General features: G+C 33.7%; 1 protein-coding gene across 1 annotated transcript in view; it reads left to right on the top strand.

Moving 5' to 3' along the window:
* Positions 1-22,519, top strand: part of LOC129221656 (tuberin-like) — a 165,904-nt gene that overhangs the window by 14,188 nt on the left and 129,197 nt on the right. The window contains exons 6-9 of the mRNA XM_054856184.1: positions 9,804-9,936; positions 11,859-11,907; positions 13,411-13,536; positions 16,476-16,549. Coding sequence (XP_054712159.1) covers positions 9,804-9,936; positions 11,859-11,907; positions 13,411-13,536; positions 16,476-16,549 — 382 coding nt within the window. The remainder of the gene's footprint in view (positions 1-9,803; positions 9,937-11,858; positions 11,908-13,410; positions 13,537-16,475; positions 16,550-22,519) is intronic.

Raw genomic sequence — 22,519 nt, forward strand, 5'->3', positions numbered from 1 at the left:
GTGCTGTCGTGTCATAACTATTACGACTTGCATATGGAATGAGTCGATTCATGTGAACTGTTTGGACTTCCTTTAAATTGTCAAGTAGCGCAATTTCAAATAAAACGGGAGACTTTTGAGAAATTATCCGATAAGGACCTACATTTTGTTTTACCAATTTCTTCGAAAGACCCACCGGAGTTACCTCAAAGTGAAGATACACTAAATTGCCTACTGCTATATTCTTAAAGGAACCCTTTGCATTTGATACCTCCTCCTGCTTTTTGGCAGCATTTTCCAAATTTTCTTTAATATTACCATACACAGAATACAATCTATTACTTAGAACCTGCGAGTACGTCTGAACATCAGAATAAGACCTAATCGGTGAATTTAACAACAGATCCGATGGAGTTCTCAGATCCCGACCATAGGTTACAAATGCCGGACTATCTGAAAGTGCACTGTGTCTACTTGTTCTGTGAGCAAAAAGTGCAAGTGGAAGACACTGACACCAGTCCGCCTGATTTTTCTCCACTAAATGAGAAAGGTTATTAATTAACGTTGCATTTAGCTTTTCAACCACCTCATTTCCCTGCGGGTTGTTAACTAACAGTCTGTCTCTTTTGAATTCCCAACACTTTACACACTTCTAACATTGCTTCAGAAATAAAATTCTGTCCCCTATCCGTATAAATCACGTCCATTATCCCATGACGTGATATGAAATCAATAAGAACCTTAGCCACAGTGCTACTCTTTATGTCAGGTACATGGTAAGCCTCTGGCCAACGCGTAAAATAGTCAGTTAACACTAAAATCCACTTATTACCCTGGCTAGAAGTCACTAGGGATCCAACCGCATCCATTGAGACCTTCTGAAACGGACGATTTGGCACAGGAATATGCTGCAGGGGAGCCTTTTGGTTCCACTTAAATCCCCGCCGACAAATGCAAGAATGGCATGATGCCACATAGCTCTTGACTTCATTGAAGTATCCTGGCCAATAAAAAGACTGTCTAATCCGGCCTAAGGTTCTAGATAACCCCGGATGAGCTACACATTTGCTGTCATGACATAAAAATAAAATTTCATATCTTAAGGATGCAGGTACAACCAACTTGGGTTTTCTATTGTAGTACGTATCATACCTAGCACCTTTGGGAAGACACATTAAAATATTGTCGTGGTTCTTGAAAAACTGAAATTTAGGGTGCAAATCACTCGTGTCTTCCTTATTTTCTAGTTTCTCCAAAATGTTCTTGCAATACTCATCGCATTCTTGACGCTTACGAATATCGTCATTATCGATAGAACCAAAATCTGTTTCCCAGATAGCATTTACGACCGGAATAATTTCATCAGGATTACTATTGACAACCTCTCTTGATAAATGGTCTACAAATTGATTCAACCTCCCCGGTTTATGAACTATGATATATGAATGTTCCTGCAGAAAAAGTACCCAACGTGCTATTCTGGAAGAGGAATCCTTTAAACTAAATACATACGACAAGGATTTTTGATCACAATAAATAGTAAATGGCCTTCCCACTAAGTAGTGTTTAAAGTGATGGACACCAAAGATTACCCCCAAGGCTTCTTTTTCATAAACAGAATAGTTAATTTCTGCCTGGGCAACTTACGTGAGGCACATGCAATGGGATGCTGAAATCCCGAATCATCTTCCTGCAAAAGTACACAACCAAGAGCATAAGCACTAGCATCAGTTGCAATTGAAAAGGGTTTCTCAAAATTGGGCAGTTTTAAACAAGGTTCAGATATCAAGGCTTGTTTCAAAGTATGGTAAGACTCCTCAGCTTCACTAGACCAGTGGAATTTAACATCACTTTTAGTCAGCTTAATCAATGGTAGGGCTATTTCAGCAAAATTCTTAATAAATTTTCTGTAAAAACCCATTAAACCCAAAAATGCCCTCACTTGCTTCTTGGTGGTGGGTGTTCGAAAATTAAGTACCGCTTGCACATTTTTCCTGTCAGGTAAAACTTTTCCCTCTTTAATTTTGTGCCCCAAAAAGGATATTTCCAACTTTGCAATAGAACACTTCTGTGGCTTTAATTTAAGGTTATGGGTTTGCAGTCTGCGGAAAACCATCTCAAGCCTTTCTATGTGTTCAGTAAAGGTTTTTGAAGCTATTACTATGTCATCAATGTACACAGCAATAGAAAAAGGGGAAAGGCCTGCCAAAATAAGGGACATCAGGTGCTGAAAGCTTGAACTCGCATTCCTTAAACCAAAGGGAAGTCGGCAGAAATGAAAGCTGCCCATGTTTTGTACCACAATCCCTGCCTTATGAGCATCATCCTCATGAAGTTTCATTTGAAAAAACCCAGAAGTGAGATCAAGTGTTGAAAAAAAATTTGCCCCTCCTAACATATCTAACATTTCACTCACATTTGGTAAGGGAAAATTTTCAGGCAAGGTTTTCTCATTTAGTTTTCTTAAGTCTACCACAAGTCGTTATGATGAATCTGGCTTTTTCACCAGTAATACAGGCGCGGCATAAGGGGTCGTCGAGGGCTCAATAACACCAGCCTCTAATAGTTCATTGACCTGACGAGCCATTTCAGTTTGTAAATGGTGCGGAACACGATATGGCTTTTGCCTGATGGGAATGTCGTCAGTGAGTCTAATTCTATGTTTGATTAAATCACAACAACCAAGCTCTGAAACATTTTTTGCAAATATATCGGTGTACTTCCACAAAAAGTTATTTATCTCTTGTTGTTGGGATAAGGAAAGATGAGATAGATCAATACTGCCTCCCCAAGCCATAAAATCAGGCTCTAAACTATCATCATTTTCAAGTATACGATTAATAACCGACTCATTTATATCAGGTATTACCTTCACCAATTTTAAATTTTTATTTAAGACCACCATTTCATCTGAGACATTTATAACTTGCACTAAACATGTGTTGTCAGGGGTTATGACTGACAGGGAATTAGCGACCAAGATATTTTTATTAACAAAATTATCATTTGGCTCTATAAAGATTTCTTTTTTGTTGTTGTAAATATTCGGACTTGAGATTCTAACCGAAAACACCTTTTCTGAGTTAGGTGGTATTTCAACCTTATTAAACAATATGCCAAAAACATCAGTATTATATTGATGAGAATTAGAATTTACTAGGTCATGTAACCGAGGGCTTCTATTTTCATCTGACCAGGAAATTTCAGTATCCCCGTTCGTCATCACCCTTCTTTCAAAATCCAGTACGAAATGAAATTTTGTTAGAAAATCAATGCCTAGCAGCACATTGAACGAACGGGACAATTTATTTTCTAAGACATACACTTCTATTTCAAAAGATTTCTTTTGTAAGTACGTCTTTAAACTGGCCTTTCCACAAACCTTAATATTTATACCCCCAATTGCAGTCAAATTATTTGTACCACTTCTCTGAATTTCTAATTTTAAAGCAGAACATGTTTCCATATCAATTAGACTTCTGCTTGCCCCACTATCCAATAAAATTCTGGTACTATACTTATTTATTTCTAACTCAATTATTGGCAATGAAAAACTTATTTCGTCGAAAAGACCGAAGACATATGGGGTTTCTTTCAAAACTGGCTGTCTTCCACCACTTTGTCCCTTTACATGTTTAAATTTGGTTTATTTCTTTCTAGTTCCCTATCCATTTCCTGATCCCTCCTGAAGTTATGCTGTTGATTACAATAACGAGCAATGTGCCCCTCCTGGTTACATCGGTAACAACCTATGGGCCTTCGTTGACCTTCATGTTTACGATAGAATCTACGGTTATCCCCTCCATGTGTTGGGTGAAAACTCTGCTGTTGTCCAGCACCTTGGTTACCCACAGAAAATTCTTGAAACTGCTTCTGCAGTGCTTCAACTTGCTTACCAAGATTTTCAACAATTTGAGCATACTTAGATGTGTGCTCGACAAGAGCACGTGTAAGCCCAACCTCTGCTCCCTGAACCACATTAATGTGAGAGTTTTGCAACTTTAGGGATTTCTCGATTAGCAAGGCCTGTTCTTTGGCCTGTGTGAAATCTTTTGGGTTATGCACTATTAATTCTGCCTTTATGTCATGCCTCACCCTGTTAATCATCTGATTTAGAAGCAGTTTGCTTTTAAAGCTCGGTGTGACGACATCCTCCCCATCCTCTCTTGAAGCATTTTAAAGCCAAACTCTCCACCCGAGTTACAAAGTCCTGTACCGATTCAGCCAGCGCCTGGCATGCAGATGTAAACTCATTTAGGATATCCACACCAGACCTATCTGTACTGAAATAAGCAATTAGCTTGCTCTTTAACTCCTCATAATTGACTAAACTTAGCCACAATTCATTTGAATTTAGTACCAGCCTCACATTTATGTCAGCTTTAAATCTTACTATATTTACTAGATGTACTTCATTCCATTTGGCTAAATTTTTGAAAATATCAAGCTTAGAGAAAAAATCTAATACATTCTGTTTGGTAAGATCAGGCAACAAGGCTATCAGCCCAGAATTTTGCAGTACCTGGTCATTGCCAGACGTCTCAATTACAGAATTATTATCTTCAGTGTTATTTACAGACATGATTCAAGAAAATTATTACAATTTGTATGCATAAAAATAATTATCAAAATTTGGTCACCTTCTACCACCAATTATACAAAACATTTGATGAACTCACTCACCATATCCTGGTCACGGCACCATTTTGTTCTAATTCTAAGCAATATATGTTACAAATTTACAAAAAAAACTTTGTTGTGTTTCCACTAAAAAAAAACAGTTTCAGCAAGGCGAGGGAATTCATCAATCATTTATTTTCCAGCATACATTGATTTCAATAAAAAAGGGGACAAAGAGGTCTCAACCCTACACAAATTTACAAGGGGGTACATAATTTATGATTCACATCTATGGCAGTTCAGTCATTTTGGCAGTTCATGTTGTTCTTATGGTTATGATTTGTAAATAACATACCTTATGAGGAGGGTTCTGCTTGGGTAAGGAGGCAACATGGCAGGTTACACCAGAATACTTTCCTGTGAGACTTTCCACACAATGGCCACCCTAGCTCCACGTTCCACTCTGTAATCTGACTGCATCAGGATAATACTAATTCAAGGGGGCCTTTCTGGTTCTTATTCAACCTTCTAATGCCTTGTATATGCTAGGCTCTTCCATATTTTTCTTGGTAGGACACTTCCTTTGCAAACCTTGGGATTTTCATCTCCCTCTCCACATGGCTGCCTCGTTTCTTCTCTACTTTTTCCAGCCTCCCCTTCACCCTCTCTTTTTCCCCCTTACTTCTGTTGCCAAACCACCAAAGAAAACCCCTTTCCAAAAATATCACCCCCAGACCAACAAGTGCAGAGTTGAGTTGAAGAGAGTGGATAGGGAAAGATATGCTAGAATTTGATATCAGTAAATCCCTCAAGTTGTATAGCAAAATATAATTTTAAAAACAATTTCCTACAGCACAAAATAATTACAGACTTAAAAGAGGTCAAATAATACTCTAATTTCTAAATTTTCAAATGATTCACTGTTGTAACTAACTGTAACTGTCAATTCACTGTTTACCTATAGTAGCTACCTGAGACATACCAAAAGCTAAACAAAAATTTGAGGATGTACTTTCATCTTTTCAGCACCACTGACTGCGCAAGTTCCCACATACAGCACTATAAACATAGCATTGTTAGTTTGCATGTATCACCACTCCTCATTTATCATTTATTTATTCAAAATATGAAAGGTGATGAAATATTGTGGCATCAAGGCACGCTGTTTCATCTAAAGTTTGAAGATGGAAACAAAAAGCATAAGTTTGCAACAATTTAAGAAAAGGGAAAGATTCTTGATAGCTTGAACCACTAGAAAGTGGGTCGAGAGTAGCACGGCAATTAGGTATGGGTGAATCTTTTATACGTATAATTAAAAGTCAAGAAGGAGAAGGCAATCCGTATAAGTCCAGTGGGTCCCAGAGTGGTGTCACCATAGATGTAAATGTTATAAAAGTAAACGCAAAGCTACTATATTTAAAAATAAATTAGAATGATGATCATTTTAAAATTATAAATGTAACTTATTGTATCTACTGTATAGTACTCTTACAGTGAAGTGCTTTAGTATTACTACATACTGTACGTACCGTAGTTTTATTTCTATGTTGCTCTCTCCCATTGATCATTGATTTTGTGCATTGTAACAGTATTTTATGTTGAATAATGCAACTTTTTTTAAAAATCGGTAAAACTTCAGGTTTTTAATGTAAGAAACGTTCATGTATAGTCAAAAACAGTTTAAAATGTGTTTAAATGTCTAAAATGTTTGGGTATTTCAATAAAAAAATCATATACACAACACTTTTCCACAACGCGAAATTCCGACTTACGCGAGGAGTCTCGCGTGAGTCGGGATCCGACTGTAGTTTGATAATTCTTAAAGTATTGTTGCCGTTGGTGCTAACACTCAGACGGATTTGAAGCGAGAAACAAATGTTGTTATATACGGTACTCTCCGATCATTTGGTTAGGAAAACCTAAAGCACCGACCCGGTCACATGGTTTAACTACGACAAAAAATACGCGTTTTGAGTGAATCTAGTGAAAGAAATCCAATTTCACCAGTACTTTACTTTAAAATATATCACTGGACCTAAAATCGGTGCTTTCAAGAAATGAAGGCTTCACTCTTTCTCTCTCTACATTTTATCTATTCTCAATTGACATGTCAGAGCAGTCACAGTAGGAAATTTCATTACAAAAAGCAGAGCTGGCTTTCTTATTGTCCTTTGGCAACGAGTTAACTATTTATTTCAATTTTCGCTCAACAATGGGTTAAAATAAATATTAATCATTTGGGAGATATAACCATCCAATGTTTAAATTAATTAATAGACAAAAACGTTTCTGATTCGATCCATCGCGCTTTGAAACCATGCTTGCCACAACTTAATTACGCGCAAAAAATCTGATCAAAATCAGTCCAGCTGTTTAAAAGCCTTCTGGTGACAAATGTCCGCATGGAAAATTTTTATATATTAAGATAATTGAGTAAAGAATATTCACATAAATTTTTAGAACGCTTGGTCAAAAACTCTTTGAGCTAGAATGCTCCTCAGTTGAAAAAGAGTTGCTTCGAAAAAAACGCTTTTTAAAAAAAATCAGGGTTCGTACGCTCCGGGAAAACCTGGAATTTTCAGGGAAAATGAGACAGGTCAAAATGTCCGGGAAAAGTCGGGGAATTTTCCAAATTTACCCCCAAATTTTTTTTTTCCAACTTTTTCCCAGGGAATTTTGTTCTATGAGATCTAATAGTCATTTTTATCGATGTTTCCAAAATTAAATTGTAAAAATTTTGAGGCATAATGACATTAGCAATAAAAAAAGTGGCAACCCAAAAAAACTTTCGCAGCCGCCATTTTTGACCCTCAATAGTTCCCCCCCTCCCCCCCCAAAAAAAGAAAAAAATCCTCAGGTGAACAGGAGTTATGCACACACTCAACAGGGAAGATGACAATTTACTGCTTCGGAAGCACAATAAGCCTGAAGATGGGAACTTCGATCGGGGAAGTTTTTTTGATTGGAAAATCTTTTCAGCTATGTGTGAAACGTAGTCACCGTTTTTGGTCATTCACAAGATGAAAGTAGACACGATCCTTAATTTTCTAAGTTTTCAAAATCAAAGCAGAATTAAACGTTTTCTTTAATCGCAAACTATTGAAAATACCGCAAAATGTGCTGCAAAATGTTTTTTCTTTTTAATTTCATTTTTATTATTATTTTAAATAATTTTCTTGAGAAATAAAAAATTTTGTTCTTAAAACTTAATCTTACCCTTATTGCCTTGGAGGCAAATGTGCTAAAAACTGAATTGTAGTTTCATGAAGATTTATTTATTTTTTCAAATTGTTTTCCTGCTACAAATTCAAAAAAAAATCTTAGTTTTTTTGAGCTTAGCCGCCATATTTGGTCATTCCCAAGATCGAAGTACATAAGACTTTTTAAGTATCTAAGTTCCCGAAAACGGCATTGGATTTTTATTTCAATGCAAACTATTGAAAACAACACAAAATGTGCCTTTTTTTTCCGGATAATTCATAATTATTTTCTGGAAAAATGCAAAATTTTAACTTCAGAACTTTTTTTAAATTATAATTGATTTAGATGCTTATGTATTAAAAACTGATTATTTTGTCTCAATTGTAGTTATTTAAGAATTATTAATTTTTTATAACTACTTTTATGCTATAAATTCAAAAATCAACTTTTCTTAAATTTTTCACTTAGTCGCCATATTTGGTCGTTTTGCACGATGGAAGGAGACATAAACTTCTAAAAACAGAATTGGATGTTTATCTCAATGTGAACTGTTGAAAGTAACATAAAATATGCAACAAATTATGAATTTTTAAAAATTAATTTTCTAAAGAAGAAAATTTTTAATTTTAATGTAAGCATCCTTTAATATGTGAAAGAAAAAAAAAGGCGATTATTGACATTAGCGTACGATCGGTGGATGTTGATTTTTGTTATTTTGCATTGCATGGTATGCCAATGAATGCAACAAGTTAATCATATTGATACTGAAAAATAGCTTTGTATTTTGCTCAATATTTTTTGCGTTATATACTAATAAGAAAATAAAAAAAGGAATTATAAACCAAAAGCGGATGCTAAAAGATTGCTGCATGACTACAGCAAAATGCTAATATTACACATGACATTCGAGAACCGCTAAAATAACTTGAAAGTACTTTGTTTTCAACAAGTAGAAAACCAATTAAAACAATTTTGAGCAAAGTGTTTGAAAAAAACTTAAAATTTTGAGAAAAGAAAGAAAAAAAAAGATTTTTTTTCCAATGTTTTTTCATGTTTTTTTTTTTAATTTAAGGGGGAAGTTTCAGTTCTTTTGCATTGCTACTTGAAATAATTTTAATTATTTTTAAAATATTGCTTTTTAAACTTAATTTTGAATGAATCAAGTAACCTGGAAAACTTGGGGAAAAGTCAGGGAATTTTTTTTAACCACAAGTGTATGAACCCTGAAAAAGGCTGTGAATGTTTTCAAATCTCCACAGTCACTTTAAGTGCTCATAGTGTCGGAACTAATCAGAATTTTTCACTCAAATTTTTTTAACATATTCTTGAATAGTTTTACTAACATTTTATGACATTAAAAAAAAGGGTTTTTTTGACCAGTCTTAACTGATTTCCCCCCTCAATATGTAATAAAAAAATGCTTTACTAAATATTAATAGGTCTCAATCAATATTTTTAATGCTAATAACAAGAGCTAAATAACAACTTTTATAGTAACAAAAATAATTTACTTACCACAAAATATTACAATATGAGTATAATTTTTGAAAATTGCTTGTACTATCATATGCTTTGATCTTCAGAGGTAACTTTTTCTTGACTGGAATAGACTACATGTGATACTACAGGTTAAAATATTACCAGATAGGCGAAACTAAAAACAAAGTAAGTATTTCACCATTTCACTTTGTGCTGCTATTTAACTTCACCCCACTTTTCCCTACTTCCTTCCAGCTTATCATACTAGACCCTAGAATAGACCTAGATATTCCGTTGCTTAATATCTTGGGTCCAAGCATGAGAACTACGATGGACACATTGCCTAAAATATAAGAATGAAAGGTTGCAAATAATAGACGTTCTTTTAATTAATTTAAACATAAATATACATTATTGAAACATGCAAATGTTTTATTTAAAATACTTCTTAACACGTTCACCAACTCAATATGATGTTAAATATGAAGAAATTATTTTACTTGAGTATTAATCTTATGTTTTAGGCCCATTTCTTCTTCACTGGTTTCCGCAAATATTTTCTGCTGGCAATACTGCTGAATTTCTGCCATTAGTTACAAATGTCATTAAATTTAATGCTGCTTATCTTTATGATGATACTGTTGCTGGTTTTATCGAGTAAGTAATTCAGTTATGTTTTTGCTGGTGATAATTTTTGTCCCTTGTTCTCAGTTATTTGTTAGTAAGTGCTTGTGAAAGTTTGAACATCATTGTTTAATTTTTTTGCAACTGTACTTGCAACACATTCATACTCGGTTTTATTTTATTTATTACCCAATGCCATTAGGATTTTTAAAAATTTTTTTTATCATAGAATTGAAGGGCTCGGGGCAGAAATGTGACAAGCCATGAGGAGTGACTTTTCAATCAAAATATTTGTTTCGCATAACTAAAATTGAAATAAACATGACAATGGATTATGTCATTTAGAGAAAAACTTATCTGATTTTAGTATTGCAGAATGTAGAATGAATAATACCTTTGAAACATTCTACAAATATTTTTTATCCATTGGAAATGGGCCTACTGAAAAAATTTGCATGGTGTGGCATATCTCATTCTTGCCTCGAGCCCTTCAAATGCAAACAGACCTGGACAATCAATATCACAAACTATCAGTAGAGGGAAAAAAACTACAAAACACCTTATTTGTTGATTATAGAATCCATAGTAGATAAAAAAAAGCATAAAAAAGACATGCCAACTGACTTTGTTTATAGTGTTCTATCTCTAGCCTCCTGCCACTGGAGAAATTTCTCCTGTTTTTAAAGGAATAAAAATGTTGCAAACTTGTGACTGTCAAGTCTTTTTAGTTTTGCTTTCATCTTGGAAGTAAAAATTTAGAAAACCTTCTAACTATACAGGCAAAGAAATTGGATGTTGTTGCACCAAAGATTTGGAAAAGATGCTTTTAAAAAATGATAAGGTAGCTACTCTAATCACTTTGAACAATCTATCAGCACTTTTGTTAATTTCTGTTTTCAAAAAAAATTCTGATGGTTGCTAGATTATAATAAAACTAATTTTTCATGTTTATTTATACGCGTTTCTCATGACCATGTATGAATACTTGTTATACATTCATTTATTTTTGTCTTGAATCAACTACAAGACTGAAATTTTCAGTCAAGTTCAATTTCAAGTGATGACTACGGTTTCAAATAATGTACTGAATAATACTAAAAAATAGCAATAGCAAAAGTTATTTTTTTTATAAATTTTATATGTCTTTGAAAAATTATTAACTTGGATTAAATTGAGAATTGAATTTTCTATGATGTCTCTCAAAGAACATGAAAATTATCAATTGTTTACTTGTTTTCATCTGGTTCCGAGGTGTAAAACTTTCTCCTGTTTTTCCATTTTGTAAAGTTGTCAAGTGTGATAAAAGTTATGCTATAATGGCGCCTTAGAAATATATTACCAGATTCCAATGTTAGTTGATTCGAATTTCAAAATTGCTGTATTAGATTGGACAATATGAACTACAGAACATGTCGAGACGTTATGATATATTATTTAAAATTTCAGGGATATATTTTTTTTTCTCAAGTTGTGTTATCGAAATTTTTATGTGAAAGGTACGATTTAACATATACTTTATCTTGTGGGTGCAGTTCAGCACAATCGTAAATCACATTATTTTAACTCTTTTGGTGTGCATGGCACTCCTAATGATTTGAAGCTGAGGCACTCTTAATGTTTTTCTTCTTGTTTTAAAGCAAAATATCTTTGAAACCTTCGTAATTTACTTAAATACAAATAATTTATATTTGGTTTATGCAAAATTAAATGGAAAATAGATTTAAGGAAAAAATAAGGAACAATTAGTGGTAATTATTAAAATGAGGGGAAAAAAATTAAAAGGTTTGGCATAATTTACTATTTTGCAAGAGGATTTCAAGTGTGTGGTAATTGTTCTGAAAAGTAAATGTTTCTCCCTTCACCTAAGTTTTGCAATATCCTTGAATCTCATTAGTTTATGAGCATAAGTATATTTTCAGATTTTGGAATCATGATTTTTTTTTTCTTTTTTGTAGATGTATCAGTATTTACTGCACTAAAACAAATTCTGATGGAGATATTCAAGTTAGTATATCACTTTTTTCAACTTCTTAATTTTTGTGTCCTGCAGAAGATATGTAGAACAAAACACATTTTCCATAATTTCTGTGTATATATTCTTTTTTTTTCTTTTTTGAATTCATTGGTTGAAAGCACCTATCTTTGTTAGATTTGATTTTGTATACATATTTGTCCACATGATCAAATGCTCCCAAACAAAATTGAATGTATAAGCAGTTATTGAAAACATGCTGCATATCGAAATCATATTGAATACATAACTCAAAATAATGCAATTCCTCTTACTTCTTATAAGTTCGCTTTTTGATAAATCTTCTGGTGTAGATAGCTTTGGCAGTCAAAATCTTGCTCTCAAGTTGCTGTCTCTTCCATCTGAAAATTTTCTTTCAAACTTGAGCAGCATTTAAAACAAGAAAGTGAAAGGTAATCTAAATCATTCTTGAGCATTTATAAAGTCATTTTTGTTTCTTACACAACTTTTTGAGAAAGATGCTAAATTTAATTGTAACTGTATGCATTTATTAGCTAATGCTTGTATGTGTATATATATATATATATATATATATATATATATATAAATCAAATTTTATTATAACTAACGTGTAATCATGAATTTTTAAAGTATACTATTCAAGACTGCGCTCCGGGCGGCTATGACAATACTGTTAGCAGTCCCAAAATACTTGGGGACTGAGAAAAATATTGAGCACAAACAAAGTTTAAGATACTAAAATGTAAAATTTATTTCCCTTTTAATACACTCCTAATAGATTAATAAAAACAAACATAGAAATGCACAAAAAAGTGTGAAAACTGCTGCTTAAGCTTATTTCTCCTATTATTTAAATATTCTTAGTAAGTTTCTCACTTAAAATTATCTTAATGTTTTGCTATTCGGTTAAAGTTTTTGGCGAATAATCTTATCATTTCAGCATTATTTGTTGTGATATTTTACTTGGTGATTTGAGAGTTCTCCCTCAACTATCACTGCGATGGCAAGTTCAGGGATTTGAAGTTAATGAGGATTAATTTTTAAGCTTCCATAATTCTTAACTTTTTGTTCCCCATTGCTTTTAGCATTCCAAAAGAAAAATGAACTATGTAAAAAAATGACCTACTGTAATACATTTGGAAATTAAGTTTGTGTTATCTAGAAATTTCTACATTTTTTGCCTGCAAAATTTGTAGCTATTTTTAAAATTTAAAATTTCCTCAAATTATAAAGATATCCCCTATTTGCATTTAATTTTTTTAATTTTTACTTCGTATGGAGTAAAACCTTATGTTTTGGAAACATGCCTATGCTGATTAAATGTCGAAATTCTATTTCCGAAAGTTTTGAAACACCCTGTATGCATATATGCTTGTGTATGTTTATGCATTGTATTTGTTGCAATGTTTTCTGTGCAGAAATCTTAATATTGTAACATAAGACAAATTTGAAAACATATTTTATGAAACTGTTTTTTTGATCATAAAGACAACATAAAAATATTTTTTGAATAGGAATGTCTGAATATCTTAGATGCCATATTGTGTTACAGTCATGTACCTGATAATGTCCTGCGGAAGTTTATTCATACATTGTGTGTTACTGTGAACATGGAACAGTTTTCACAATGCAGTTGGAAGGTATGTTCAATTTTGCAAATTATTTTATGTTATGAAAGAAATGAGCTAAGTATCACATGACAACATTTCATTTAAAGGTATACATGTTAGTTAAAACTCAAATATTTATAATATTGTTAAACTCATGTTTGTTAGAGACTGAAAATGTTTTTTTTTTTCAGTGTAATTAAGACATGGTCAATTGGCGATAAGCAAGGGCACCCATATGCAAAATTGTAAGGCGGGGAGGCTCAAATATTTTCCCCATGGGTTAGGAGGGTATTTTCTCCATGAAAACCGATTTCAGGACAGATTAGAGTCATTAAAATATTTTATTTTTCATAACTCAGCATTAATGGCTGGAGAATAAATGTTTTTACATTTTTGCAAAGGAAAAAGTACCAAAAGCAAGAAAGTTCTAATTTCAAAAAGGGGGGCAGCCCCCTTGCCCCCCTATATGGGCGCCCTTGACGATGAGTAGAAGACTTTACAACCTCCTCGGTATACATGAGAAATAACCCTGGGCCCTGAATGGGAGGGAGAGAGAGAGAAAAACCAGAAAGAAGAGAGATGAGGAAATGAATGGTGTTGCTTTGTGTATAAGTTGAAGGCTATGCCAGCAGCACCTGGGTCAAAAAGTGTTGCAGAAAGGTTGCAAGGTTTTCTAGTTACCGTCTTTTAGCTATGTCTTTGCTGCACTCCTGCTAGCCTCTAGCACAACAGCACAGGATTGTCAAGTCAGAATATAAGAAGGAGGGAATAAAGCTAAAAACTACCTAATTTAGTAAACAATAAATTTAACATCAAGTTTAAATTGGATATCTAATCTTCAATCAGCCCTCAAGGTGCTAATTGAAGATCTGAGGTGTGTTACCTCCATTTTGACTACTGGTTCGCCAATGTACCCCCATGTGAATTGGTGCCCAATTATTTTTAGATGCTCATTCCTCCAAGGGGACAGGGCAATCAAACATTTTCTCTGTTGCCTACTATATTTCAGGAAGTAATGGGCAGAAAGAAATGAAATTCTCTCTCGGTCCATATGTTGACCCTAAAGGGTACAGATACTAATTCAATTTTCATGCCAATAGCACTAATGGGGGTTGAGCAATCAAATATTTTTCTCAATACTTGTGACTGCTATATCTCAAGAGGTGATGAACGGAATCAAATGAAAATTGATCCCTAGGTAGATCTTAGGGGATACAAGAGCCGATTCGATTTTGGCATTAATAGCTCAAAAGGGAGTGGTGTAATCCACCTTCTTTTTCTGTTCATTGCGAGAGCTATATCGCAAGAAACAGAGCCATATCATAAGAAGTAATGCTGCATTTTAGATCTAATTTAAAATAAATTTGAACCTACAGGAAAGCAGGCGCTGTTTCAATTTTGGCGCCAGTCGCTCCAAGGGGGGCTGATTTTGCCTTTTTGGGCAAATAAAAATAGCTTAATTAATGCAACAATGTGAAAAATAAATCATGTTAAAAATTGTATGCTCTAGGAAGGCTATCATGTGATTTAATTGTTGTCAAATGATTGGGAAAATCTCAATGATTTAAAATTTTATCTATTGCCATATAATCACATTAGAATCCCGAAAACTCGACAAGCCTGACTCATATTTTTTGGCTTTGAAAAAGGGAAAAAATAAATACAAACAGGCACAGTATTTTCGAAAAAAGGTAATTTAATTTACGCATGTTTTTTTTAAGACCAGTTGTCTTTTCATTAGTTATACCGGCTAACAAAGTTCAAGTGTAAACGCAGTCTCTCAATGTCTAGGTTATTTTTGAAAGTGTGATTTTTCAAAATTTGTTTCATCTCTGTTTAATAAACGCAAGCACTCTTGTTCAACTGCAATGATCAGTGTGAGTCCAGTTGATGTAAACCGCCCAATAATGTAAGATTGCACCATTTCACAAATCTCAATGTAAAGTACCTTCCAATACTCCTTTGGGATTTTGAAAGCGTGCTGTGAGCTGGCTTCGTTGTTTTCATACTTCTTTGGTATACGTCGATTCTGAGGAAGCGAAGGATCATAATTTTTTTGTGAAAGTTTTCTTTTAAACATGATTCCTAAAAGTATTAAACTACCACGCCTCCAATTTAATATACAAATCAAACCCCCATACATTTTTTCTGGATCAGCAACACTTAGATGAGCTCGCGGCAGCGCTGCCTACCAGCAACAGATTTGACCCGTAAGTTCGCGCACTGGGACAAATTCTAAGTGTGCTTGCAGCACTATAACACCATCATTATTCACACTACTTGTTTTCAGTTAACCTGCTTACTACCGTAATAATTATTTGTTTTAGCTCAGTACTGAATGTATTTTACAAGGTAAACTATCTTCAAACAAGGAAAATAAAAGAAATTTATTTGTTTAGAAAACATAATATAGCTTAATACTTTTCTTGATTTATTGGGGGGCTCTGCCCCCTCAAAAATATTTTTGGGGTGCCCCCTCAGACCCCATGGAGTCGGCGCCACTGCTTGTCTGAAATCTTGTGCTAGTCACTGTTACTTTAAGAATTTCCAACCTTTCTCCAGTGTGGTAGTGCCACTACTCTGATCTACCATGCATCCTTTTTAACCTACTTTCCTGTAGGAATAAAAGTAAGAAAGAAAACTTGAAAGAAGGCCAAATGCTTCCTAAAATATTGCTTTAAAAAAAGTTAAAGAATAATTAAAATAATTAAATGAAAAATCAAAAATTGGAAAGTAAGATTTAGAGATGGGAAAATGTGTTTGTTTCTGGCGGTCTGTTGATTGGCTGGTCTGGTTATGCAAATGATTACATTAACTGTGATTTCATTAAGTAGCACTTACTGTATATCCATATATAATCATTTCGTTTGATGAATTCAATCTTAAAAAGTGAAAGGGTGTCAGTCAAATTTGATAAGTAAAATTTTTAATATTTCAAACAATCAAGAAAGCTCATATGTTTATTTCAGCTTATGAGAAATTTGCTTGGGACTAATGCAGGCCATACAAGTATATTTATACTGTGCCTTATTTTACAAGACAAGTAAGTTCATTTAAATTTAATAATTTCAGATTGTTTTCTTTTCAAATTTTGCGTTCAAATGCATTACATTCAATATGTTTCAAATCTTATAAAGGCTCAATCTAATTAAACTATCTGAACTGAAATATTGTTGTAATGTTTAACCAGGGCCAAATTTAGACTTCTTGGGGCTGTAAGCTATTTCCCATACAGAGCTCCTTTTGTAGTCTGAATAATTATTTTATCGGTGGGGAAGAAGCCATGTTTAAGTTGCCCCCCCCTCTCTCCCCTCCTGCACTATATGTTGTCTTTTTCATGTAATAAATGGAGCCATGCTTTTTCTCTTTTGTTGTTTTAATGTGTTTTGCCCTGCTGTCCTCTTATGCTTGACCTTTTAAGAGGAGTAATGGTATCAAGAGGGTGTTACAGGGCTTCCCTTTAAGTGAGGTATAGAAATCCCCAATTTTAGAGGAGCCAGGGGTTTCTATCTCCGTGAAATTTTTAAAAAATAGATGTAAAATTCTGCATTTTGAAGCCTTTATAAAGGGTAATTGGAACTACAAAAATATCAGGAAAAAAAGACAAACAAAACTTTTTAAAAGTTATATATGTTCTTATTTTGAAAATTAAGATAATACACACTAAAAATTATTTAGTTATCTTTAAATAGTTATTTTGAATTAGTTCTAATTTAAAAAGATAGAATTTTAATTCTTCAGTTAATTTCCAGCGTTAAAATATTCATGTAACATTTATCGTAATACATAATTAAAAAATTTTCCTAGTATGTTTATTTTTTATTTACAATGGGTACATATCATTTATTTGTACTTTACTGCCTAAACTTAGAATGAGATCAGTTATTTTGCCAAATGAGCCATTTTATTATTTTTTTATTTTAATTAATGTAACATTTCATATAAATGTTTTTCCCTTATTTCTAGCTGTTCAGTGCTTGAGTAAATGGAAAAACATACGTAATTGCTAGTTGCGGCACTTAAGAACGTAAGACTCCCATCTTCTTAGTGTGTGCGCAAAAGTGAAGTTGTCTGATGCATGACGCTGCCCCTAGAGACGGGCATTTGGTCTCAGATACATGTCGCCTCTGTGTGCGCCACTGCCTTACTCGCTCACATCGGGTTTCAGTACAATTAGTTCTCGACCACCCCTCAAACTCACTGCCAAATATAACGATGGAGTAAATATCGAATGATCAACAGTAAAAAATGCTTTGAAAGAAAGGGCAGTTAAAAGAAAATAGGTAACAAAAGAGTAACATGCCCATTTAGACAATTCATAATTTATAAACTTGACAAGAAATAAAATTGAAGTACAATTTGCTTGAGATTTTCAAAGACTTATCTATTTATTTTTAAAGACTCAAGAACAATTAAAATTATTTAAGGCACTTCATCTGCACTTTCCAGTTTCTCACCTTTTAGTTCTTGATTGTACAGTTTTATAGTAATGTTCTAACTTGGTAAGAAGCAGCTATTTTAAGTTTAAAAGTAGAAATAAACTATAGATTTCTCATTACAACAACTTTTTTTTAATTACATGTAGTGCAGAAAACAAAAAAGAATAGAAGTAGTGTAATTTTTTTTTTGTAATAAACAGATTTACAATATGCAGTAGAAGTATGAAAAAAGCAAGCAATGCAAAAATTTTTCCAAAATACTGCATTTGGGATTAAATTAAATAGCAAATTGTGAAACACGCGAGTCACAAAAATTTGTCTCAAGCAGTATGTTACAGAAATGTGAGAACCATGATTTTTACATTTTTAGTGCAGGAGGTTTAGTAAGGAGCTTAATTTGACGTATTTTGGCATTCTTCTCTCTTATCCCCTACCATTTGTAAAGAAAATTTAAAATTCAAGGTTTGTATCCAAACTTTTCAAAATTTTCAAGGTTTCCAAGCATTTAAAAATGAAATTAATTTTTTCAAGTGTTTTTCATTTTTTTTTGTAATGAATCGTACTATTTTGAGGGAGTTGGGGGGTCTCAACAAAGCGAGGGCCTTAAGCTATAGCTTGTCTAACTGATACATAAATCCTGTCCTGCGTTTGGCCGCCTCAACTCCAAAAATTTACAATTTGGCACTCCAGCAAAAAAGGTTGGAGGCTCCTGGTTTTTACAATCCAGTCACTTGTGTAGAAAAGTGTCCGAAACTGCCCAATACTATATTTTGAGTAAATATGTATTTAACCCCTTGAGGACCAGCGCGCGGAAAACAAAACGCACTCACGGGACCGAACGCTCCGCAATGGAACGTCGCCACGGGCCCACGCACTTTGAGCTGTTAAGCCTAATTTTCCTAAAAAAATCATATAAAATCAGAATTTCAATATAAATACTCCAAATTTATAGGATATGTAAATAATGTATAACTACTTAATATTTATTAACACCGAAGGTATAACACTAAAATAAAAGAAAAAAATATGCAAAACACTAACCTTCTGTATGCACACAAAAATAAAGGATACGATACGCAAATAAACATATGAACAAATACCATTGAAATCAGAATGAAAAAAACCTGTGCTTTACTAGTCTTTATGAACTTAATTTTAAAAATTCTGCTGCGTGTGGTATAGTTCAAAACAAGGATCGACACACAGTCCTACGTTGCATATTTTGCACTCATAGCACGAAGTTTGCCTTGACTTTTTGTTTTTTGCGCAAACGACGCATCGTCTTCTAGCTTTGTTACCTTTTCCATCAATGTAAATTTTCGGAAAATGTCTACCGGATAATCGGAAAGGTTGAGTGTCCGGTGATTTTGGAGCTATCTTATGAGTCTTCGGTTTGCTAAACTTATCAGTTATTTGATGAACAATTCTAGTTCTGAATTCCAAAGCTGATAGTTTTTCTCCTTTTACTTTCGAATATATAATGTTTGCGTTTAGAAGTGCCATATCTAAAAATCCAAAAAACAGTTTTTTATACCATTTAACTGTTTTTCTGAAAGCAGGATAATGGTGAATGACTGAATCACCGCAGTCAACGCCTCCCATGTTTTGATTGTATTCAACAACACACAATGGCTTTGAAATGTCCTCTTCAGTCTTTCTGTCTTTCTTGCCGACTGACACAATAACATTGTCATGAGCAGTTGACAGCATTAAAACAGTTTTCTTTTTGTCCTTAAATGCAAATAAGTTCACACAATTTTTCTGCATCACAACAGTTTCATTTTTTTTTACATCAGGAATGATTTTCGGCATTCCTTTTCTGTTTCGCATGACAGTCCCACACATGTTTGTGTTGTTTTCATGCAGATATGAAGCAAGGTTTGGGGACACAAAAAATCTGTCTAAATATAAGTTGTATCCTTTTCCCAACAGATCTGATAAAAGTGTTTTCACAACTCTCTCACCGTAGAGACCTGCAGTTTGAATGATCTCAGTATCCTTTCCAGTGTAAACACAACAGTTCCATATGTATCCTGTCTGCGATTCACACAATTTATATATTTTTATTCCATATCTCGCTCTTTTAGATGGTATATACTGACGAAAACTTAAACGTCCTTTCCAACCAAACAGAGTTTCATCAATGCATATGTTTCTTTCAGGCGTAAGTATGGACTTGAAATTTTCTATTAGTGCAGTTAGTACTGGCTTGATTTTCTCCAGTTTTTTCGCTTCGGCATCGGAATTAAAATGCAGGAATCTCAAAATGTCTAGGAATCTGTTTCTTGCCATAGCCATGCTAAAAAATGGTGTTAAAAGCATTGTATTTGTAGAAAAATACATTTTTAAGTTAGGTTTTCGGATGATACTCATTAGAATTACTAATGAGAGAAATATCATAAGTTCATCCACTGTTATGTTCTGAAAAGGCTTGATAAGACAGCTAGTTGAGGGTTCAGATTCACTTTGCTTTTTCTCGATTATTTTCTGAGCAAAAGCATTTGTTTCATTGACGATGATATCTAAAAGTCTCTCATCAAAGAAAAGGTTAAAACAATCCAGTTCAGTCACTGGCTGCGCAGTGGTAAAATTTGGTCCAGTTCTCACCGAAAAGTCAATTTGCGGAATTTGTTTTATCTCTGAAGACCAATTAGTGGCAGGCTCAGAGCAAGCATCGCCTGCAACCTCTTCATCATAATCATATCCTTCAGTTTCTGAGGAAGATGAACCTTCTGAACCACTATAATTTCCTATATCACAGTCACTATCTTCGCTAGTTTCGGAATCACTTTCATTCATAATTTTACTAATTTCACTCTCCGTTAAATATCTCGGTCTTTTAGCCATGGCTAACAAAATTGAACTAACTACATCTCTTGCACATGCCTCAAAAATCCCACAAAATACACCCTGAAGAACCCCTTCTCCCATCTTAGCCATCTGGATTCAATAATCGAAGTTCAGCAAATGAAAGAAATGAATAAGAAAGAAGCGAAAGCAGAAAAGAAACCGAAATTAACATGTACTTCCAAATCAAAAGTGCGCTTCTAACGAGCCATAAATCCTCAGACCTCTGCTAAGCACTTTGAGAAATATTCAATTCCCTCCCCCTCTCATGTATTAGTCAGCTAGATATAGTTATTTCATTACTGCATTCGAAAAAAGCAAAGCAATAAACAAACGCGCTGGCGTCCTTTTAACTGTCAGTTTAAAGAGCCAGAACTCCCGGTTTGTTTACATTAATAAATCTATCCTCCTAACCTATCAGACAGCGCGAAACTAAAACTAACGCCTGTACATGAAGGTCAAATACCATGTGACTCGAGTATGATGAAAGTTACAACCATTTAGCGCCATCTATTATCATTTAAAAATTCAAATAAATCGTTCCGTTTTGAAAACGCGCCCACGTGCCGCTGGGATGTAAGCGTCGACAAGAGAGCATCGCGGTAACGTGCCGCTGGGAAAATAAGACAGGAATCGTTCTGTCACGGCGGCGTGCCGCTGGGTTCGAACGGGTTAATGAGAAAATATCAAATAAATAAATAAGTAACAATAATTTTTAAAAGTAATATTTTGCATTAAAAATAATAGTAACCTAATTTTGCTACATACATGTGTGCAAATAAAGGTGTTCAAAATTTAGTTCAATAATTAGGAAAAACATGGGGCACATGCACTAATTAACTATAAGTGTAAAGGATAACTTTCAATGAGAAAACTTACACCTCAGTTGATACGATTTGCAGAGCAATAAAATTGTTAGTTAAATTATAAATACATCAATTGTCTGTTGTGTGCACCCTATATTTTTCTTTTTAAAGCTCACAAGTATTTTAATAGCTATTGAAACTCGCAATCACAAATTTTCCGAACAATCTGTAAGAAATTCTTAAATTGTAATGGTCTTTAAATCGACATGAAGCTTAGAGAAATAATTTTATACTTTTTACCAAATATTTAACAACATAGTATATTAAAACTTCTTTAATCAGACTTTCTTTCAATGCATATCATCCCAAAATGGAGACTTGGTTAGCGTGTTGTGCTAATATTATGATTTCGAATTCCGCTTGCCCAAAAAATGTCGTTTTGATGACTTATTTTCTGCAGCAGAATTCTGATTGAAATTTCCATAAATATATAATCCAAACTCATTGCAGCTGAGTTAGTTCTGTTGTTGTTAAAATTTGGAAACAAGACAATAATGAAAATATGGTAAATTTCAGTAGATCTTTTAAAAATATTTTAATAAAAATAAAGGAATCAATTTCTTTTTTTTTTTTTTTTTTTGCGTTATTAAGCATTGTGCTTTAGTGTATTGCAGCCCGAGATGGAGGCTCACTTTCAGTGCGTTATTTGCAATTCCCGCCCTTCTTGCATAGTTGGTCATTTACTGTAATTATTTTGTCTTTTTTTCAGTCAGACCATGTAAAACTATAGCAGAATATGTAAGTATTTTTAGCATCTGTTTTAAAGGGTGGGACTAAAATCAGGAAAAAAATGTTCACACGTTCAAGTGTTTTTTCCGAAGAATTGTTGAGGGTAAGTAGGCTCGCTTGTAAGTTGACCTC

This window comes from Uloborus diversus, chromosome 1, assembly GCF_026930045.1.
Source record: "Uloborus diversus isolate 005 chromosome 1, Udiv.v.3.1, whole genome shotgun sequence".
Lineage (NCBI taxonomy): Eukaryota > Metazoa > Arthropoda > Arachnida > Araneae > Uloboridae > Uloborus > Uloborus diversus.